This window comes from Choloepus didactylus, chromosome 15 (genome assembly GCF_015220235.1).
Source record: "Choloepus didactylus isolate mChoDid1 chromosome 15, mChoDid1.pri, whole genome shotgun sequence".
Taxonomy (NCBI): Eukaryota; Metazoa; Chordata; class Mammalia; order Pilosa; family Megalonychidae; genus Choloepus; species Choloepus didactylus.
In genome coordinates, this window is record NC_051321.1 from 65,499,490 (window position 1) to 65,523,616 (window position 24,127).

A 24,127-nucleotide genomic window follows, 5' to 3' on the forward strand; every position below is an offset into this window, starting at 1 on the left:
TCCACCTTCAAATCTTATCAAAAGCCAGCCTCCTTCCTTGTTTTATCAGTAGAAATCTAGCAGTGATAAATTAAGGAACCAAAATGATTTTTTTGCATATTACTCCTCTCTACTAATGTTGACACTGTTGTATTTCCATAAGTTCAAGTTATGTAAATCTGTCCTGGTCATCCTAGCTGGGAAGTGGTTCATCATCATCACTTGGTTAGCACATTTTACCTGAATTACCCCCAATACAGAATATCTGTAATTGACTAGATGATGGTCTGGATGAGGTTCAGAGCCAAACTAATTTTCAGTTCCTATTCTCTGTCACTCTGGTTACTCATGCATTGAGGCTCTTGCCCTGGAACCTGTCAACACTCTAAATTTCCCCATATCTGAAATCCTGAAGTCTTGAAATTCTACTACTATCTCTCATTCTGCCCTGTTTCTCTAGTCTTTCTAATTATGCTCTTTAGTGTCTAGTCTTGTCCCTTTTTTTATTCTCCCTATGTACAAACAAGATGATTGAAACTTATTTTCCTAATATTTTAATTTTTAACATGTTTTATTCTTTAATTATTATTAAGAGATTACACTCAGGAGAGTTCAATATTTCAAACCTTGCTAGTTAATATGCCTTATAAATATTGAGAAAATAGAGTGTTTAAAAACATTCTAGCTTATCTTTGTTTACCAACCTGTATCCATCAAGTTCTTCAGAATCTGAGGAATGTTTAAAGAAAAATAAAGAAATCATGGGACGTATTTCTGATGGGTTTAATGACATTTTAAAAGTAATTAAAATAAAAATATTAGTTTATAAAGCAGAATATTAATAATAGCTAAGTCATGGATTTTCAGTACATATTCTGAATATTCCTTTCTTCACACTGAATAAACAAAACTTTTAAAAGTAAGAAGGGATGCTAAAGATAGGCTATATTTTAGAGAATTTTTTAAAAGATGTCCTATTTCAGGTCTAAAGACAGGCAGGAGAATTTATTGACATGGCTACTCAACATGGAACAGAAAGAGAAAATTCTTCATCAAGCTAAAATATTTTTTTTTAATGTTAACTACTAGAATGTAAATCTGATGCATAGAGAAATCTCTCGTGTCTCTTTCGTTGCTTCTGATATCTCACTTCATTTAGTGAAGGAAAAAAACCACCCTAACGGGAAAAAATAAAACCTTATTGATAAATCTCACTTAGAAGCAAAAGTGAAAAAAATCCTAGATTAGGATTAGGATAATTCACCATGCAAATTAGGATAATTCACCATGATCAAGGAATGTGATGATAGTTAAATATTAAGAAATGGTTGTTATATAGACTAAAACCATATCTTCTCAATAGTTAATATTTAATGACAAGATAGTATACATAATTCAATAGCTATTCCTGAATTTAGGCAATGCAGTGTGATGGAATGCAACAAGAAGAAGCTTTAGTATTAAAAATACATATAATATAATCATTTACTTATAAAATCAACTCAAAATTACCCTGGTCTGCTTACAAAACAACTGATAAGTTATCAGAATTGAGTGAATGTGATATTTATCCAAAATTAATATGCTGGCAAGAATTGATTGGAAATAAAAAGGGAATGCAGGTCCCTTTTACAATGACAAGCTAGGGATAATTAACAAGAAATGTGCAGGACCTATATTTCCCATTTCATGTTTTCTTCCTATCAGGTTTGTACTTTAACACGAGAAGATAACCGCTCACTGGGTGTTATTCCTCAAGATGAGCAGCTCCATGTGCTACCTCTTTATAAACTTTCAGACACAGATGAGTTTGGCTCAAGGGAAGGAATGGAAGCCAAGATCAAATTTGGGGCCATTGAAGTCCTCACGCCCCACCGCAAAAAAAGAACACGTTTCACTCAGCCTGTTCCTCGTTCTGGGAAGAAGAGAGCAGCGATGATGACGGAGGTTCTTGCTCATAAGATGAGAGCAGTGGAGAAGAAACTCATTCCACGAATCAAGAGGAAGAATAATTTGATGGCAAACAACAGTAAGGCCTCATCACTGCCGCTTTTAGGTGAGGCCTATGGAACCTGATAATTTTCTCTGCACAACTTTTAACTGGCAAAGGGTTTGGACTTCCTTTGCCCCTTATTTTTCTTTAGAAAAGATGTTAATTAGTTATTCTTGAATATCACTTGTCTTTATTATTATAGTTTGTTTAGAGTTAAAACTAAGACAATTTATATATGCCGACATACCTGCCAAAACAAAAAACGAACAAAAAAGTGACCTGTCAATATTTATTTTTCTATTTATTCCTTAAAAAAAAAAAGGCATGTTCTTAATGTTTGTTCTTGTGAATTCCCCAACTGTTTTGAAACCTTACTCATACTTCTTTGGCATAGATAAAATGCCATCACTTCCCATGAAACCTTCCTTGATCACCTTTAACATCAAATTAAGTTAACTGATGTTAACTAATTAATTAAGGTAATTAGTTAACATTACTTTAAGTAGCAAATGATACTGAACAACACTATGGACCACTTTGAACTGTTCTAGGTGTTGGCAAACTGGCAGTGAAAGAGGGGCAAGTTAATGCTGTGAACATATTCTGTTTAAATAGGGTTGTTGAAGAAGGCCTCGCTGAAAATGTGGCACTTGAGTAAACTCATGAAGGAAATGAGAGTCTGCAATGTGGCTATTTGGGGAAGTAGTATTCCAGGCAGAGGAAATGGCAAGTGCAATTGTCCGGAGGCAGAAATTTACCTTGAATGTTTGATGCAAGCAAGGAGGCCAGTGCAGCTGGAACAGAGTGTGAAAGAGAATAGGAGATGAGATAAGAGAGGTAAGGGGGGGGTGTAAGCCATTCAAGTAGGGCTTTGTATACCATTGTAAAGACTTTGCCTTTTATTTTGAGTGAGAGGAAAGATTTCAGAATAGTGAAGGGATGTGGTCTGACTCAACCCTAACACACTAATTCTTGAGTTGAAACTAGACTACAAGGGGCAGAGGATAAAAAGGTCAGGAGACCATGAAGAGGCTACCCAAATAATCTGAGAGAGAGAGAGAGAGAGAGACAGATGTTGGAGCTCTGACCAGGGGGATGAGAAATACCTGATTTTGGATACATTTAGAAAGTAGAGCCAACAGGATTTCTGATAGATTAAATATGGAGTGTAAGACAAAATAAGTGTCAAGGGTTACCCTAATGTTATTGGCCTGAGGAAACTGGAGGGAGGCAGATACCATCAACTGTGATGAAGAAGGCAGAGAGGAGAGTAGGTTTGGAAAGATAGATAGGGGGAGATCAGAAACTTAGTTTTTGACATAAGTTTTGAGAGGCTTATTGGAAGTTCAGGTGGAAATGTTAGGTGAGCTAGCTGAATAAAAGAATTGAGTTCAGGGAAGAGGACCAGGCTGGAGATATAATTTTGGAGGTCAATAGCATAGAGAGGGGATTTAAAGCCATGAGACTGAATGAGGTCATCCAAGGGACTGAAGGAAATAGAAAAGAAATCCAAGGACTAATCCTGGGAATTCCCAATTTGTAGAGGTCTTGGAAATGGGGAAGAACCAGCAAGAGACTGAGAAGATCTGGCAAGGCAGGTATGAAACTACAAGAGTAGTGTTTCAAGGAGGGAGTGATTGTGTCATATGCTGCTCTCATGCCAAGTGAAGACTGGCATTTGACCATTAGTGTGAAGGATATTGGAGGCCCTGCTAGAGCAGTAGAGTGGTAGAGAAGAGAATGAATGAAGTGGATTCATGAGGAAATAGGAAAGAAAATGGAAGATCTTGAAGTGACTAGCTATAAAGGGGATAAGCAAAATGCAGTGAATGTTATAGATTGTAGGGGGTTTTTAATAGAAATTTTTAAAAATATACAAAACAGAGAGAAGTGATTAATGAATCCTTCCTCCCCTTGTATACATACTCCTATCCAAGCTTAAACGGTTTTCAATATATAGCTATTCTTGTTTCATCTATACCCTTATCCATGTCTACCCCTTAGATTATTTTGAATCAAGTTGCAGAACTCATTTTATTTTATCCATAGATTCATCAATATGTGTTAACAAAAGATAAGGAATCTTTAAAACCAAAAGACCTAAATAAACAAACAAAAAATCAATAACGCCTTAATTCCAATCAGTGTTCACATTTCTCCATTTGTATACTCCTATTGCATCACATCAAGGAGCACATACTAGCTGATGGTATCTATTTTTGTGATGTTACAACTGATCCATGGCTCAGGTGTTGTCAGCCTAATTAACTGGTAATGTTCCCTATTAGCTTTTTATGTAATGGTTTTAGGAACTCATGTGATCATCATTAGGAGTTACAAGGCCTATCGTTAGTTTTCATTTCTTAGTTCATCTTTTAAAAAGAAATACTATTCTTAACAATAACTTGATAATTCTGAGGTATAGTTCATACAGGCTAGTCAGGATACATGCTTAATATTGGCCTTTATTTGCCAGCTTTCAAAATGCTTCTTGGTTCCCAAGCATCTTCCAGTGTGATCAATTTTTTTTTTTAATTTTAGTATAATTATATTCTTTGATATCATTTATATTTCAGTACATTTCTGGTGTTTTTTTTTTTTTTTTAAGCTAAATTTTAAAATGTTCAAATTGTCTCATCTCTAGTCAGTAGAAACTCCTTCAAGCTGGCTTCTCAATTCATCTGTCATGACCCTGACTGTCTGTGATAGACTCTTATGACAAGATGTTCCAGGCTTATCTTATATATTTCCTGCCCCATTTATCTAAAATCAGTCATTTCTCTAAGGAGCCTAAAAATAAAAAAATAAAAAAATTAATTTATATCAATACTCAAATTTAGTATTACTGAGTTTTCCTTAACTTCTTTTACTTTTGTATTTTTTTAAAGAGGTTGTTTTTTTAAGATGAGAGAAATGACAGTGCAGGCAAGGCAGTGAAAACAGTGATTCCTTTTTTTTTTCTGATAGCTCTATTTTCCAGATATTTAACTTAGGCTTATTTTAGGGTTCACATATTCATGAACCACACAACTGCTTGTAAACAAAAGCAACAATATTGTCTTCATCCTTCCGTCATTCCCAATAGCATCCTTACATAGTGATTAGATGCTGATTGAAATGTAAATTATTTTTAGATGTGATCTTCTAGCTATTGTCTTTCAGTATATACCCTATTAGTAGCCACACATACAATATGTGGTCTGTAGCCTGTTCTTTTGTAATCTCACACAAAAGAATTTTTTCCAAGGTTTATCTGACTAAATAGTATACTCATCATTTTTTTAAACTTTCCTTTCCATGATTTAAATTGTTGACAGTTGACCTCTATAATAATAGACACAGACTTAATAGTAGCACAGGCCGCCTGATGTACCACTGCTTGGGTCTTATGTATATGTTCTCTTTAGAAATGAGAAGTGTCATGTCTCCAGATTGTATTGTCTGAGACAAGAATTGCAGCTCTTCTGAAGTAGATCAAATTTTACTGTTATATGATTAATTATTTCAATACATGGCTGCATTACTTTTTTCTATTTCTTGGTACTAACATCAGCTGCTTTTGCACTTCCAAAATTTTTTTTTAGAACTTCAGAATGAATAATGTCCTCAAGAAAAATCTTTCCACTTCATTTGAGGTTTGCTCTGAGTATGTCAGAGCAGATTATCCCACTTGTCTATGTGATAATAATGATCTACCTACTTAATGAGAAACAGAGATTTAACTAACACTCTCTGTTTCTGAAAGTCACAAATGGTTTATTTTCAACTAAAAATTTTGATGTGCCTTCCCTTTGCTTAATAAGTAACATTACCAGTTACAATGCTTTCATTTCCAAGAAATATAAAAATGACCTTAAATATATCTAAACATCTCTTTGGGTGGTTAAATATTGCTCTTTGTCATCGTATTATTGCCTACATAGTAGTCCAATTCTATTATTTACTTTATAACTAATCAGGCCATTTCTACTATTTTGCTTAAAATAACAATGAACATCCTTCTGGCTAAATCTTTGCACTTAGGATTATCTTCCAAGTGAAGAATCCTGGAAAATTTTGGGTGAAAAAATACCAAACTACATACAATTTTTAATACTTTTGTCTATGTGCATGTTAAATACAACAACTACAAATGTAGTTTGTATTTATCTTCACATCTGGTGTCCTTTTCTCTGTTTAGGGAATAAAACCGAGACCTTGCAACCTGAAATAAAAAGTGAAACTGAACCACATTTTATCTTCAAAGGTTCAGACAACACTAAAACCTACTCACTGATCCCATCCATTCCTCACCCACTAAAAGAGGCAAACTTACCTCCAGGCTTCTCCTGGTCCCCTAAGAGTGCTTCGGCCACACCAGCTCCATTTAAGAACGATACAACAGTCTCCTACGGGTTTTCAGAAAGAAGTAGCAATCCCCACTGTACAATGCCTTCTGCAAGACACAGTGGTGCTAATGCAGCTGCTGGGGAATGCACTGGAATTGCACAGCCTGGTGAACCAGCTCAGAGGAGTCCTCCTCCCACACTGTCTACTCCCGTGATAAATTCCTTGGTTTATTCTGAGCCTCCCATTGGCCCAAGTGAGCAGCTAACTTCTAATCAGCCAAACCAGCAGCCCCCATTCATCACCTCTCCTCATGAACTTGCTTCCTCTCTGGTGGAAGAAGATGAGCAGCATTCTGAAGCAGATGAGCCTCTCTCAGATGATCCCCTATCAGATGAGCCCCTGTCACCTGCTGAGGAGAAACTGCCCCACATTGATGAGTATTGGTCAGACAGTGAGCACATCTTCTTGGATGCCAATATCGGTGGGGTGGCAATTGCACCCGCTCACGGCTCTGTTTTGATTGAGTGCGCCCGACGAGAGCTTCATGCTACGACTCCTGTTGAACATCCCAACCGGAATCATCCTACACGCCTCTCCCTTGTCTTCTACCAGCACAAAAACCTGAATAAACCCCAACATGGTTTTGAACTAAACAAGATTAAATTTGAGGCTAAAGAGGCTAAGAATAAGAAAACTAAGGCTTCAGAGCAGAAAGATCAGGCAGCTAATGAGGGTCCTGAACTGTCCCCTGAAGTTAACGAGTTGAACCAAATTCCTTCTCATAAAGCGTTAACATTAACCCATGACAATGTTGTCACCGTGTCTCCTTATGCTCTCACATATGTTGCAGGGCCCTATAACCACTGGGTCTGAAGGCTTTTCTCCCCTTCTTAATGCCTTTGCTAGTGCAGTGTATTTTTTTCAAGGTGCTGTTAAAAGAAAGTCATGTTGTCGTTTACTATATCTTCATCTCACCCATTTGAAGGCTGAGGTAAAAAAATAAATAAATGGGGTGGGGATTTCTTAACTGTGACTATATTTTGACAATTGGTAGAAGGTGCACATTTTAAGCAAAAATAAAAGTTTTATAGTTTTAAATACATAAAGAAATGTTTTGGTTAGGCGTTAACCCTGATAGAATCACTCAGTTTGGTGCTTTAAATTAAGTCTGTTTACTATGAAACGAGTCATTTTTAGAGGATTTTAACAGGTTCATGTTCTATGATGTAAAATCAAGACACACAGTGTTAACTCTACACAGCTCCTGGTGCTTAACCACATTGACACAGTTAAAAATAAGCTGAATTAATTCATGGTGCCATTGTTCCAACATCTTCCAATCATTGCTAGAAAAGCAGCATATTCCCTTGAAATAAACCAATGAAATGTTTTCTCTCTTAAACTATTTCTCCTGTATAAAATAATTCATAATTGTTAGTAATGGTTGGAGGCTGTTCATAAATTGTAAATATATATTTTAAAAGCACTTTCTATTTTTAAAAGTAACTTGAAATAGTATAGTATATGAATCCTATTGTCTGTTGTTTGTGCATCTTTGCATACAAGAGAAATCATTTATTCTTGCTGTGTAGAGTTCCATCTTGTTAACTGCAGTATGTATTCTAATCATGTATATGGTTTGTGTTTTTTTTAATGTGTCCTTTCTCTTTCAAATATTAGCTACTTATAAAAAAGTTAGATAATGCAAAAATGGTGAATTATCTCTAAAATTGGAATTAGGAAACATTGCCAATATTAATTAACTTTTTCTTTGGAACTAAATAAGAGTGGTCTCTTCTGATTTTTTAAGCAACAGTGGCTCCAATTTACTTTCATCCCAGCTTTCTCAATATAATCCATTAAAGATGTTTCCATAAGGACATAGGATAGACTAGGATTCAGAAGAGTCAAATGCTTCCAATGTTTCAAGGTGATAAAATACAAAAATAAAGTAACCAGAACCCTACCCACTCCAGATTGCCTTATTCTGAAGTTCATACCAATTCGGAATAAGAAAAAAAAATTCCTGTAAAATTCTTCTGAAAACAAATCCCCTATCATCACCATGGTCCTCACACCCAAAACAAACCGTAGGAATGGTACTATACACATGGTTTTGCCCATTATGCACTAATCCAAAGTAGTTTGTCTTAGCATATTAGTTTCAGGAAAATGATAAAATTAACTTCTCTGATATTTGTTCTAGGTAACAGGAAAATAAAGCACTCCATTTATTTCAGTTCTCCCATTACTTTACTGACTCGTTTTACAGCAAGACAAAAAAAGATTGCCCAAACAAAATGTTTAGAACAAGAACTTTCAATGAAATACTTGATTCTGTTAAAATGCAGAGGTGCTATAACATTCAAAGTGTCAGATTCCTTAGGAGTATGGAAAACCTAACGGTGCTTCTCCCTTGGAAATGCCATAGGAAGTTCACAACCGCTAATACTCACAATTTTGGTGCAAAAGCAAATGATTCCAGCAAGCTCTCTAAAGAAAAACTCATTGTAACTTATAATAAAATAACATATGGTGCAAAGTATAAGTTTCAAGCTTTTGACTAATTCAAGTAAAGGAATATGAAGGGATTGTAAATAACAAAATGTCAGTTGATAGATCATCTTGTACAAGTAGATTTCTGCTTCTTGAATATGTAAAATAGGGTAATTCATTGACTTGTTTTAGTATTTTGTGTGCCTTAGATTTCTGTTTCAAAACATGTATATTTTTGTGAGCCTAAGGTTTCTTATACATATAAGTATATAAATAAGTGATTGTTTATTGCTTCAGCTGCTTCAGTAAGGTATTTACTAGTATTAGACTATCAGGAATACACCCTTGTGATACTATGTTTTAGATTTTAGCTCCCACTAGAAATTATTTCCTCACCAGATTTAATGGATAAAGTTTTAAGGCCCTTTATCCATCCACCCATTCTTCCATTCTACAAATACTTATTGAATGCCTCCAAAATTTAAGTATAGCTTTTGTTTTTCTTTAAATTGTCACCTCTGACATAGTAAACTTGAAGAATTACAATCCTTAAAGAAGCCCTTACAACTGTTTTTTAAAAGAAACAGCAAATTTCCTTTAAAACAATTATTGTGATATATCTGCAAGAATTCAACCTAGTCTGTTACTAACTTAAACGATTTATATACATTTCTTAACAATTTAAATTTTAAATGCTAAATTGACTTATGGGAATATTGGAATTTCTGAAGCCTGTTGCAGTTCACCAAAACAATTACATGGAAATACCCAGTCTCAAATAAAATGTTTCCATTCCATTGTTACAATTAACATCATAAATGATGAACTGTCTCAACTGATAACCTGGCTGTGGGAACCACTCATGATTCCTACTTTGTTGGATTCTTATTCCTAAATTGAACAGTTTTCCATCCCATTCTCTGCTCTGTGGTTTAAAAAAACTTATGCTCATTCAATGTTCTACAGCATTGTGATTGTATGCTGGCTACACTGCTTTTAAAATGCTCTTTCTCACGAAGCAAGGAAATAAATTGTTTGAAATGAAACACTCACTCAGAAAACTGGTCATCTAACATTATTTCTGCTACTCTGTTATGTTTTACTGTAATGATCACCTTTTCTTTCACCTCTTATAGCTAGCACCCAAATTTAATTTTAAATCTTTTGCCTCTGTTCATGGTATTCATTGGTTTCACTGACACATAACCCCCAGTTTAGCCCCACCTGTTCATAATGTCACACACTTAACAAATATGAGTCTAACTCCTGCCTACTACAGAATCCTTCACCCTGCTGCTCTTCAAAATATATTTCTCTTGGGCCATTGTTGAAATTTTTTTCCCCTTGCACTTGTGAGCCTCACCTATATCTTGTTTCCAATTCCTCCACAAAGTTCTAAGTAGCAACCTAGTTGAAATATATTATTAATTGAAAGTGAGGCTATCTGAAAACTTAAAGCTGTATGTAAATTTTATGTTAGCCAATCTTTGCATCTTAAATAACTTTCCAACATCTTTATTATGCAATGTGCATGTGGCTGAAATATTTTCATTTGTTAAATACAGAATTTCAACCGATGAGTCCATAAGCAATTTGCTTAAGACATAACTCCAGTACATTGTTTACTGAATGCAGACCCTTGTGTAAATGACCTATTGACTTAATTCATATGAAGTAACCTACCTGCCAATGCTATTATTTCAGTGGATTCCTACTGATTATTTCACCATAGCATGTATGAAAAGTCTCCAAACATATTTAAGTTTAGTCTTTAAAAAAAATTATACTGAGATCCTTTTATCTGGGACAAACTTATGACATTATTGCATGACAACATCCACCGACAGTAGGCACTGCATTTCCTTTGAAAGTGCCAACTAAATCAGTAGCTGTATGCCACCTTTAATAATATATAGCTACCTTCTATTTCACCCCTTAATGCATGGAACTAATTTTTTTTTTTGTCTAGGTTTAATACAACTGTGAATTTTTATCTTTTGTAGAAATAAATGAAAGGAGAATTGTGAAGTAAGATAATAAGGTAGTGGTCTCTCACAATCCTGGAAGCCACCTTAGAAATCACATAGTTCACTCACTGGGGCCCAGCGAGCAGAGGTTAATGTGTTTGCAGTTAGAATTTAAACAGTCAAATCAAGGTCATTTTGTGGTTAAGAGGGTTTAAAAAAAACAAACTTGATTTGCTCACCCAGGAAGTAATTTATCACAGGGAAATACTTATTTTGGTACAAGTCAAAAACTAAATGACTGAGATTTTTTGGAGGTTCAGGGAAAGAAATTTTTAAGTGAAATTAGATCAAGATTCCCCTGACTACAGAGTTTTGTGGGCCTTGTGTGGGAACACTGACTTTTACCTGTGAAGCTGTCCTGTTAACACATTCTACAAAATGTGGCAATAGTCTTATTTGGAATTTCAATAGACAAGTATTAACTGTTTATACAGTACAGGTTTTTATTTCCCCCAAACCTAGTGAGAGTCATATATATATGGAGTTAGAAAAGATTGGATGATTTAAATAATTAGTAAAGTTTTTATTTCCACTGTATATACCACCTATTCATGCCTCTTTGTGTATACTACACTCCACATCTCTTGCTTAGTTGGCTTCACAATTAAGTCTCAGTATTGTTTATTTTTATATTGGGTGTCTACCTGTATTTATGCTCAGCAACTAAACTTGCCCATAAGTGGACTGAACTTGTAAACTTGACAACAATAGTATGGCACTATTTACATGATCTCGTCGAATTGTGCTCCATGCTGAGCTTTCTTCTAACAGGTTCAGAAAACGATGCCATCCTGAACTCTGTACTGTAGTTCAGAAGGTCAGAATCAGTGTGCTCTTCATGGGAAGCTGAATTTATGTACATTCTTAGAATATATTGAGATTCATTGGCATCTTTTGCTTTTCTTAGGTATATAAAATGGAAACAGTTCTCTGTTAATTTCTGAAAACGTGGAGCCGGCCTTTATGCATGACATCACTATTTCTATCCCCACTGAACAAACTTTAGTTCTCTGCCTTCCAGTATCTGGATGACTTTGTTTCAATATCTGTTTCTTATGGACTCCAATATTTTTATCCCCACTGAACAAATATCACTGTTTGCTTCAAAAGGAATGTATTTTAGTACTTGAAGTACACCAAAGGTATATCTCATTATGCCATTTCTAATTTTCACTTCTCCCCATAATGCCCCATAAAGTTTTTAAATATCTCTTTTGGTAGTATGCAACATTTAGTATTTCTGGCTTTAAAGGTTCTATACTAGTCTCCTCCTGGTTAGCTCCACCCTTACTGTGATATCCATGATTCTGCCTGGGTCACAACTTTTCTTTAGTTTGTTCAGCCATGGATGCTCCCTAAGTTAAAGCAAAACTTTGTCCAAGGTAGGAATGTTATTGTCAGATGTTAAACATATTAGTTGATTTAACTGTTTTATGTTTAAGTGCAACTTTGGAAACCCTTGTTTAACAATGTAAACCTAGTAGTTTTCCTAAAAACAGAAGTTTTGTCCCAAGCAGCTGTTATTAAATGCATTCTCTCTTGTCTTATTCATAAGAAAAAATCTTGCAGCTATCAGAAACATTTTCAATTTAGGAGAAACAATATTGGAGAGTAATTTGTTTTGTTTTTATTTTTCCCCTCTATTTGGCAAAGCATGAACTTAGAATCCTTAACAAGAAACTCTGCTTATTATTTTTCTTTTCTTATTTTACTGAGGTTGCAATGTCACTAAATGCACTTTGATTCTTTTTACAGTTTTTATTCTTTCCTCTGATTTTCTTTAAATTAAATATCTATTGTGTCCCCTCACCCCCCATCTCCATTCCCCATATTGTCTGCATTCATACTCTTGGTTCATTCTAAGAATAACAGTGATCTTGGTCAAGTTGTCTTTTCCTGTCTTTTAAATCCTGTTTCACTAGTTCTCTTAGGTTCAATACAAAAAGGAATCAAGAGCTTTTATTATTTAGCCCATTTCAGTTAGAGCAAATTCAGTTTTTAAGAAAAGGTTGTGAATCACGGAGTCACAGGTTAACATCAAGTCTTGTCTTTTCTCTACAATGTTTAACTCTCTTAACTCATTAATATTTAAGTGCTTTTCAAACGATTGTACATGAAGTTAAATATCCTAGGACTATTTCTGTATACCGTTTATCTTAGTAATTATAAATTGGCTGACCAATGACATTGAATTAATAAAGGATTTGATCTATAAAATAGTATTTCTTTGCATGTTTTCCTCCTCTCTCCATCCAACTTTATGGATAGTATCTACTTTCTAATGTAAATTCCCCCTTTTTAATTCTTTAATTGTGCGTTACTAAGAACTATTCTATAACCTGGGAGAGAAAGGAAGGTTAAAAATGAAAGAGTTCTTAAAAAGGTGACAAGTAAGTCATCAGAAGCTCTTCTGAGTGCAAGAGGGGAAAGTTGAGAGGCAAAAAAGAGGGAGAATTGTAAAACTGTACTCCTGTTGGTCACCTGAGGGTTCTTTCTACCAGCTCAACATCTGGAAATACTTTTAAAATTGCTTCTCCCCATGTCACACCAATTCTATCCAAAAGACAGCTGCTAAAAAGGAGACACCATTTTGAAAGCAAATGTGGTAGTCATAAAAATAATAGTCCTTGGACTTTATGATGTTTTAGGTTATCAAAGTGCATTTTCTTTTGGACAGGGAACGTTGTTCCCATCTTACAGGTGAGGAACCTGCAGTTAACAAAGATATTAAGTGGCTGACTCCAAGACACAGCAAGCCAACCAATCTGAGACTACAACATTTAATATCTCCAGACTGCTAAATGCTTTTCTGCATCGTGAACTACAACTTATAAAGTGTTACCAAGCAGAAATTTTGTCAGACCTGATCTAAAAATAATATAAAACCTACTTCTTATATGGAAAATGTGTTTCAGAAATACTTTGCTTTCCCTATTTATTTAGCCTGCTATTTTGTCATGGATACTGAGGGAGCTTTCCTCATATTCCCAGGACTTCTGCATTAGGGCTTACATTAATAAAATTCTATTTTTTCCTCTTTAAAAAAAAAACTTGCCAGATAATTAAGAAAAGTAATGAGATGTATTTGTGAAGCTTTTAGTAAACTCTTTATAGCTATAAAGAGTCATAATATTTTTTCTATCTTATCAATACATTATGGAAAATAAAGAACTGCCCAACCCTAAACAGCCCTGAATATACTACACCTTGGGTGATTCAGTTCCCCAACTGCCTATCTTCACCAATGCCTGTTTGTGATGTTATAAAATGACTGATGACATAAGACTTTACAAAAACAGCGCTTTTAAATAAAAGAATGAATGTTTTTTTATCATAATTTGTTTTTTTAAAACTGTTCTAACTGAATAAGACTAAATGAATACTATTTAACTTTTATGATATAACATTGTGATAGGTGCTTTGAGAAATATTTTTCCAGAAATAGTTTTATCGTACAAAGGGCAGCTTTTGCATTGTGACATATTGGTGGATGATCATCTTTGGGTTAAGACTTCATGAAGTGTTCCCTAAGAGAAACCCGCAAGCCTACCTGGCAGAAAGAAAGGCATTAATTTCCAGTTTGTTCATTTTTTCTCATGCTATATGGTGACCCACCAAGTAGATACCCTGGTCAAAAGAAAGGCCGGCATGATTATTGTTAGTGGGAATAAAATACTCACAGATTCTTCACCATGGTGAAATACAGTAGTACTGAATTCCCAAAAGAGAAATATCAATTTCATCAGTTAATATTCCTGTCCTAGGTGACTTGTTTTTCATCTTTTGGGTGTATTTACTATTTATTTATACCTTTAATCTTCTGATTTTAGGGATTTATTTTTACCTATTGCTGTCCTACTGTCTATCCCATACAATGAAATAAGTTAGTAAGGAAATGCTTTTAAAAATCCGCAAATATCCGTTTTTAGTTCTTAACATATGGGGAAACAGTTTAAAGAAAAAGCACTTCACCATGTTTAAGAGAAAGAGAAAATCTTAATGATGATTTCAATTCATGGTCAACTTTTTGTCCTCTGCAGACAAGGGAACACTTACTAGCAGTACTTGAAGACTTGTGAGTTGGAATTGCATGTTACTTGAAAGATCTAATTAAGCTAAATTTTGGTGCACAGCAGTTTATGTAATTTCATGTTTATGTAGCAAAATGCATTGAAATGTACTAGTATTGAAACATACATGTAAAGATAGTTGTGGAAATTGTCTATTATATTTTCCTTGTGTGTCTCATTTGTTTAGAGCATAAATTTTTTTTTTAAATTGTTCTAACTGAATAAGGCTAAATGAATACTGTAATTGAAAATATATTTTAAATCTTTGTCATGAGTTTTTAAAAAAACTATTGCAAATTGTATCATTCCTGATTACACAGAACTTTGTGGGTGGTTTTAAATAAATTTTATACTTCTATTTTGCACCTGGTAGTCTAATTTTTCTTTCCTCTTCAAAATCATATTTTAAAATGTAATATCCATAAAATCCATAAATTTTAATTACAAAGGACTACAAGATTTAATTTTTAGAGATTATCAAATGTATGGATTGTGTTCGACACAAAACCAAGATAATAATAGCTAAAATTTATGGAATCCTTTTTATGTGTCAGGATCCTTGCATTTTATGTGAATTATTTAATTCCCACAGCAATGTTATTAAGTGGGGACTCTTATCATCCCATTTTATAGATCAATTCTGAAGCTTAAAGTGGTTAAGTAATTTCATACCCTTAGTAATTAGTTGAGCTGTTACCCAACCCAGGTCTGACTGACCCATATCCTCCCTTGAATTTATCACTATTTCAATAAACTGAACCCTGAACACAGTATACCAAAGGTATTTTAAGGTTGAGAACTTGAAAGTATTTTTTTAAATGTGAACTGAAAAAAATGCATTGACAATAGCTTTTAGTGATGTTACAGCAAATATCACAGAACAATCACTTACTTGAAATTCACCTAGTTTGAAACCCAACTTCCCCCACTGTAGCAGCCTGGTAGTTCTCTTCTTCCTTTTAGTAATGGGGCACTCCATCCCCCACCTCCTTCTCAGGTTTAGCTACATAGTGGATAGGACTGCTGGGTTGTACCTTCAAAAGAAATTACATAACCTCTCCTGCCTGATTTTCCCTTCCTGACTGGTTAGAAAGAAGACAAGGTCATGCGAGGGCACAGACAAGGGCAGCACCCTGAGGGAGAGCAGAATAGCAAAACAGAAGGAAGCTGGGTCCTTGGATGACCTACTCCCCTAAACCACCTATCAACTCAGTCTTTTACATGAGAAAGAAATAAGTATTCTTTTCTATTATTTAATCTCTGTTAAAATAATTTAATACCCCAACTAAACATCTACCCCATAAGACAAGTATCATATTTTTTTAAAGTCTTTTCCAGGCCAAATATATAGTTTCCTTCAATGTTCTATGGTGACAAGGTTTCTAGGCCCTTTATTTTCTTAATGTTCTCTGACAACAACCTGAGTAATCTTTTAAAAGCAGAACTCAGATCACGACATTCCCCTGCTTAAAACACTCCAATGACTTCCCATTGTACTTAGTATGAAACCAAACTCCCTACTTGACTGCAAAGATCTGAGTGACCTGGTTCCTGCCAACTTGTCTGACCTCACTGTCCATGCTCCAGCCACACTGAGCTTCTACAATTCCTTGAACAGGACAAACTCTTCTCTGACTCAGGGCCTTTGTGCTTGCTGCCTAGTTCTATCTTCAGATCTTCATATGGCTAGCTCCTTCTTGTATCAGCTCAAATGTCATATCATTTTTAATAGCTGCATAGTGTTCAAGCATATGGATGTTCCATAATTTTATTACTCTATTACTGAACATATTGATTGTTTCCAATTTTTTACTATAATGAGCCCTGTAAACATGCACATTTAAAGGTTAAATTGCTGGATTAAAGGGAATACACTTTACATATTTTAAAAATTTTAATAGCTAAGGCATGCCATTAGTACAAAATTATTTTTAAACTTTATTGAAAAATCAAAAAAAAAACCACACAAGACAAAACCAAAGGAATAATAATAAAAAAAAATCCTAAAATAACTACATTGCTTCCAATATGCTCCTACCACACCCCAAGAAAATTTTAAAAGTACAAAAGGTATAAAGAGAAAAGTTAATGCCCTTCCTACCTCTGTTCCCCGGTGTTTCTCACTCAGGATGTTTTTTACTACAGGCAACAAAATAATCACCTAAAAGTAGATGAAACAATAATGCATTTTTCTGACATAAGAGGTCCAGGGACAAATGATTCCAGGGTTAATAAACTCAGCAATACAATATAGATCTATATCTATTTCTCTGTAATTCTCTCACTTTCCCTCATGGTCTCAATCCCCTCACACAAGACTGTTCCTGGCAATGACTGATTTGATTTCTGCCTTTTTTGGAATGTTATGAAGATAGAATGGCTGCCTTATTTCACTCATAATAATGCTTTTGAGAATCATCCATGTTAAGATTAACCAGATGTTGCCCACACTGATTTCCCGGCCCTCTAGTGGTAAGGCTGCTTCATGTATCTGAGCAGAGCTGGAATAACAATTATAATAGCTAGCCCTTATTATTATACTAGTAATATATATATAGTGTCATTTAATCCTCAATCAGGAAATTGGCACAGAGAAGTTAAGTAGCTTGCCAAACATACCACAGCTAGTAAGAGGAGGAGCCAGGATTTGAACCTAGGCAATTTGGCTCCACAGTCCCACACTCTTAATCTCTACCTCTCCCCACCCACCTATGCCCCATTTCAGGGTATGGAAGAAAAGATGCTCTTATACACTGCTTGCTGGTGGGAGTGTAAATTGGTACAACTTTTTTGGACTGTGTGCTGGTTTGTATCTGTTCTGTACGACATAAAAAGCCATGTTCTTTAGCACAATCTTGTGGAGCAAACCTATTGTGGGTGAGACCTTTTGATTAGGTAGTTTCCTTGAAGATGCGACCCACCCAATTGTGGGTGTGGCCTTTTGATTAGATTATTTTCACAGAGATGTGACTCCTCCCATTCAGGGTGGGTCTTGATTAGTTTATTGGAGTTCTTAAGAGAGGTCAGAGCTGAAACAGACACAGATGTTTGGAGATGCAGTCAGAAATACCCTGGGAGATACTGAGCTAGGACTCACAGAAATAGCCAGAACCTGGAGAGAGCCAAGGGAAGCCAAGAGATGAAATCCAGTGTTTGCCCTGGAGAAGCTAAGAGGGACCCCAGACGCTTAGAGAGAAACAAGAAAGGTCACACAGGAGCTGAAAGAAGCTAAGATAGAAGCTCAGAGACATTTTGGAGAAAGCAATGGAAACCAGATGCTAACACCACAAGAGGCCCAGCAGACTCTGGCCATGTGCCTTCCCATGTGATAGAGGAACCCCAGATGCCATTGGCCTTTCTTCAGTGAAGGTATCCTCTTGTTGATGCCTTAGTTTGGATACTTTATGGCCTTAGAACTGTAAATTTGGAACCTATTAAATTCCCTTTATAAAAGCCAATCCATTTCTGATATTTAGCATTCTGGCAGCTTTTGCAAACCAGAACAGAATGTATTCTAATGATATAACCGTGCATGATTGAAATGACACATGTATGAGATTGTTTATTGTAAACATTGATTATGAGAGCCAAAGATTGAAAAGGGCATAAATATCCATCAATTGGGGACTGAGTAAATATATTATCGTAATCCATACAAAAGAATATTACTTAGCTGGTAAAAAGAATGAGGAAGCACTTTATATTCTTATATGGGACAATTTCCAAATATATTGCTAAATAAAAAAGCAAGAAACAGACTGTTCTGGTTTCAAAATGACTTTTTCCCAGGACGTTCCTCTCTAGGCTGCAGTTCCTCAAAAATGTCACTCTTAGTTGCTTTTGGGACGTTTGTCCTCTCTTAGCTTCTCCAGAGCAAGAGTCTGCTTTCAATGGCCATCTTCAAACTGTCTCTCATCTGCAGCTCCTCTCTCAGCTCCTGGGCGTTCTTCAGAGTGTCCCTCTTGGCTGTAGCTCCTCTTCAAAATGTCACTCTCAGCTGTACTGAGTTCCTTCTCTTAGTCAGCTCATTTATATGGCTCCAGTGATTTAACTCAGACACACCCTGAATGCGTGGGCCAACACCTCCATGGAAATTATCCAGAGTCATCACCTACAGTTGGGTGGGGCACATTTCCATGCAAACAACCTAATCCAAACGTCCCAACTTAATCCCCACTAATATGTCTGCCCCACAAGATTGCATCAAAGAATATGGCTTTTTCTGGGGGACATAATACATTCAAACCAGCACACAGACTTTGTTTAAAAAATGGGAGAATACTGATCATATTAACTTTACCCTAAAATGCATTTTATGTAACACCAGTGACTAAATGCTGTCATTTGTATCATATCATTGACTATGAGATGCATTCTGATTTCAGATTTGGTAAACTATGAAAGATGTGTCTTAGAATCTATGAAATTATATACAAAAATGTATGTATGTGCATATTTGTACACATATAAAATACTTCTAATGTGATTCTCAGGAAATCATTCACCCTTCCTAACTTTTAACCCAAGTATTATTTATTTTTCTTAGCTTATTTGTAAGAAGCTAATTTGTCTTTTTTTTTTTTTTTTTTTTTCATAAACAGCAACTTCTCCAGACTAACTGAGTACATGGGTAAATCTCCAGTTGACAACATAGTTAAGCCAAGCAAGATGTGTGTTTAGGTAAATAAAGGGCATGGTCAAGAGAGAGGTGTTTGTCAATGGTGTAATACTAAGAGGAATTTATAGCAGCTTTCCTTAGCTTGTGGAGCTGCAGAGTACAGTTTGGTATCACACAGCAGATTTGTAGAGTTACTCTCACATATTCACGTGACTCAGTCATATCTTTCCTATCATCACCTCACTCCTACTACATCCTGGGTGATGTGAGTAAATTAGACAGCACAGAAGGCCCACTTCTGGCTACATATTTTCTACTGTACACAGCTATCCTAATAATTTCTCCTCTTTCCAAATTCAACTTCTAATTCTGTCTTTCAATTTGCTGGCAGTAAGAATTAAGAAGGAAGATCAAGATTCTTTTTATTTTTTTTTTAATGTGCTTTATATTGATTTAACTTGCAATTAACTGGCAAGACTACCTTCACTCTTGGGCTTCTTTCAGAGATTGAGCAAACCACTTCCTTTAATTCATGTTATTTTAAGGGAAACTTTTTCACATTTAGTGCTGCTGTATTTGGAGAAATTTTTTTCATCATATATTTATTCAGAATGAGATACTACAAAGCAGGTGGAGTTGGGGAGAATTATTTGGTAAGCCAAATGATTAATTAGATACTTAAAAATTTAAAATAAATGCTATAGTCATTTTTCACAGATATATCAACTAGATGTTTATGGAATACTAATAATGTATGTTTTATGGTAATATAGATAGAAATTCACTTGCTGTTAATTTATATATTCTTACATATATATTTTTCAATTTCAGATCATCCCTTGCTATGTCTAAAATTACATTTGTAAAATTATTTTCATCATAATGCTAATACTTTCAAATGGTTAAACATTTTCAAGTAATGCAAAAGTGCATACATCTCTGGCACTCAGTCTCAAATGCTCTTTCTCTAGAGTGAATATGCTCATCGGTTAGTTGCATGTTCACTCAGAAATATCAGATGCATATACAAGCATATCCCTACCATTTTTTTTTAAATGGGAGCATACTATTATGCACCTTACTTTTTTCATTTAGCAGGTTTTAGAAATCATATCAGCACATAAAGCAACCCTCATTCTTTTTAATGGCTGCAGCATATTTCTTTGTATGTACCACTGTTTATCAGTTCACCTCAGTCTTTTGTATAATTAATCTGCAATAAATATCCTTTTCATTTATACTCTCATGTCTAGCATCTCTGTGAGCCAAATTTGTAAAAGGTAGAATTTATGGTTCAATGACTATCTGCATTTGTAATTTTCACAGATATTGCCAATCTCCGAAGAAATTATAACAATTTATACTCCCATCAACAGTGCAGAGAAGTGGACACATGTCTTAGATAGGGTTCCCTAGGAAACGGAATCTGAGTTGGAAATTTGCTTGCATGAAATTTACTGGGAAGTGTTGATGGGAACAACACCTGAAGGCAAACAAACGGGACTGAGCAGAGGGTACAACTGAACATTAATGTAGTCACAATACACCCCTCAGGAGATCTCATGCGGTGTTTTGAAGATAGGATGGCACTTCAAAGTTGAGCCCAATTGAGGCAATGGGACCAAGTCTTAATACCCCTGTTTTAGGTTAGACAGCTCCCGAAAGCTAACAGGGAGCAACTCAAATGAGTCCTTGGTCCCAAAGAGGGACCCACAGCATGCACTATGCCCCACAGCATCCACTATGCCCAACCATTTAGAAACAACTTCTCCAGCTTTTCCCAGGAAAGTCTCCAAGAGAAAGTTTAGCAGGACAAACTCCAGCCTCACTGTTGAAGCTGGTTTCAGGGCTGGAAATAATACTCATATCTCCCTACTCTACCATTCATCCTAGATTCCTCTTATCCTTGGCTAATACCTTATTGATCTAGGTGGCTTAACTAAGACCATGATCACATGTATTTCTCAGGGCATAGCTGCTGCACTTGTCCATTTAGCAACATTGGGCAAGAGAGGACCAAGAGATGCCCTGCCCCCACTGTGTAGCAGCAGCACCACCTCCTTTCATGATCACAGGTCCTTCACCCCTGCCCAGATAATGGCTCCTCTTCTTGACTGTTTGTCCCTTAGTACAAGGAACTCAAAGTGCTCATAAGGCAGCTTTGGCTTAAAGTTCAACACGACCTTTGTGCCATCTCCTGACAGAAACATTCACTTTTTGAGAAATAATACCTCTAAAATCACAAAGGTGAGTTGTGGTGCCAGGAAGCACAAATTCTCTAAATGGGTCAATGGAAGTGATAGTAAATGGGGTGACTCCTGTTTCCACCTATAGGTTTCTGGAACCACATATATAAGTATGAGGGATCCACCACCAACAATATAATGGTGTTGATTTAGGTTATATACACCCCATCCTTGCAGGGTATCAATTCAAAGCAGGTGCCTCAGCCAAACCTTTATTACTCTATTGGGCTGCCACTGTCTGGGCAGTGTGGTGTGGGATAGGACCAGTGATCCCATAGTCACATGCCCACTGCTGTAATTCTATAATGTGGGTTCCTGTGATGCAATATTATACAGGATCTCATATCAGTGGATCAAACATTCTATAAGCCCTCAGATAGTGGTACTGGCCAGTGCCCTGCGGTTAGAAAAGCTATATCAGTATCTAGAATGTGTCAACTTCAATCAAGATAAATTGCTACACATACACAGACCCAATATGACAAATACATGCAAATACACACACTCTCACACACTCTCTCACACACACATATGCACACAGATAGGATACATACATATGCTCCAGTTTGATTAAATTATTTCCATGGAAATGTGGACCCTGTCTATTCAGAGTGGGTCTTAATTAAATCACTGGAGTCATACAGGAGAGCTCACAGACAGAAGGAGCTCAGAATGGCTGAGAGAGACTTTTGGAGAGACGCTTGCTGATGCTTTGAGATGCTAGCCCAGAGTTTGCTCTGGAGAAACAAAGAGAGGGGGAAAAACACCCAAGAGAAACTGAGAGAGACATTTGGGAGATAGCCACTGAAAGCAAGTATTTGGAGATGTTTGGACATGGTAGCCCAGAGTTTGCTCCAGAGAAACTAAGAGAAGACCCCCAGACAGTTAGATGCACAGGAGCTGAAGAAGCCAAGACAGACAAGCCCAGAGACATTTGGGAGAAACCCATTTTGAAACCAGAACCCAGTAGCAAAGGAACATCAGACACCAGCTACATGCCTTCCAAGCTGACAGAGGTGTACTGAATGCCATCGGCTTTTCTTCAGTGGGTACCCTGTTGTTGATGGCTTAGTGTGGACACTTTTATGGCCTTAGAACTATAAATTTGTAACCTAATAAATCCCCTTTATAAAAGCCAATCCATTTCTGGTATTTTGCATTATAGCAGCTCTAGCAAACCAGTATAGTACCCTTGTTGAAAATCAACCAACCATAGATGTATGGGTTTATTTTAGAGTTTCAATTCTCTTCCATTGATCTATATGTCTATTCTTATCCTTATCTACACTGTTTTGATTACTGTAGCCTTGTAGCTGATTATGAAGTTGAGAAGGGTGAGTTTCTTTGTTCTTATTTTTAGAGATTATTTTGGCTATTCTGGGTCTCTTGTACTTCCATATGAATTTTAAGATTACCTTGTCAATTTCTGCAAAGATGGCAGGCAAGAGTTTGATAGTATTGAGCTGAATCTGTCAATTTGGAGAGAATGGTCATGTTAACAATATCAGGTCTTCTAATCCATGAACCTAGGATGTTTTTTCATTTATTGGGATCTTTTTAAAGTTCTTTCAAAATTACAAGGATGTGGAGAAACAGGAACACTTATTCATTGTTGGCGGGAATGTAAAATGGTGCAGCTGCTGAGGAAGATGGATGGTGGTTCCACAGAAAGTTAAGTACAGAATTACTGTATGACCCAGCAATATATATGCTTCTAAGTATATACCCAAAAGAATTGAAAGCACAAACTCGAAAAGATATTTGCATACCAGTGTTCATTGTGGCATTATTCGTGATTGCCAAAAGACGGAAGCAACCCAAGTGTCCATCAACCAACGACTAAACAAAACGTGTTATATACATTTACATTTATATGTATATATGTATGTATGTATGTAATATTATGCAGCCATTAAAAGGAATGAAGTTCTGATATATGTAATAACATGGATAAACCTTGAAGACATCATGTTGAGTGAAATAAGTCAGACACAAAAGGACAAATATTCTATGAGCTCACTGATAAGAAATAATTAGAATAAGCAAATTCATAGTGTCAGAAACTAGATTACCAGGGGCTGGGGTGGGGTTAGGGAATGGGGAATTAAGGCTTAAGTAGTACAGAATTTTTATTTAGGACTATGGGATAATTTCAGTAATGGATAGTGGTGATGGTAGCACAGCACTATAAATATAATTAACAGCACAGTATTATATATTTGAATGTATATTTTATTTATACATTCATTATATATTTTAAAGGGGAAATTTTAGGTTGTATATATGTTACTAGAATAAAAATGATTAAAAAAACTCCACAGGACTGTACAATACAGTTAACCTTAATGTAAATGATGGACTATAGTTAA

At 35.7% G+C, this 24,127-nt stretch overlaps 1 protein-coding gene and 1 long non-coding RNA gene across 6 annotated transcripts in view; one reads left to right on the plus strand and one right to left on the minus strand.

Moving 5' to 3' along the window:
- TET1 (tet methylcytosine dioxygenase 1) overlaps positions 1-15,221 on the plus strand; it is a 144,727-nt gene extending 129,506 nt beyond the window's left edge. For 2 of the 3 annotated variants that reach the window (XM_037805255.1, XM_037805256.1), the window contains 2 exons: positions 1,687-2,035; positions 6,153-15,221. In XM_037805255.1, coding sequence (XP_037661183.1) covers positions 1,687-2,035; positions 6,153-7,174 — 1,371 coding nt within the window. In that variant the 3' untranslated portion in view covers positions 7,175-15,221. Of the gene's footprint in view, positions 1-1,686; positions 2,036-2,587; positions 2,810-6,152 lie in introns of all 3 variants that reach the window. The other variant, XM_037805257.1, reaches the window with a different exon arrangement.
- LOC119510853 overlaps positions 1-24,127 on the minus strand; it is a 156,282-nt gene that overhangs the window by 123,644 nt on the left and 8,511 nt on the right. The window lies entirely within an intron of this gene.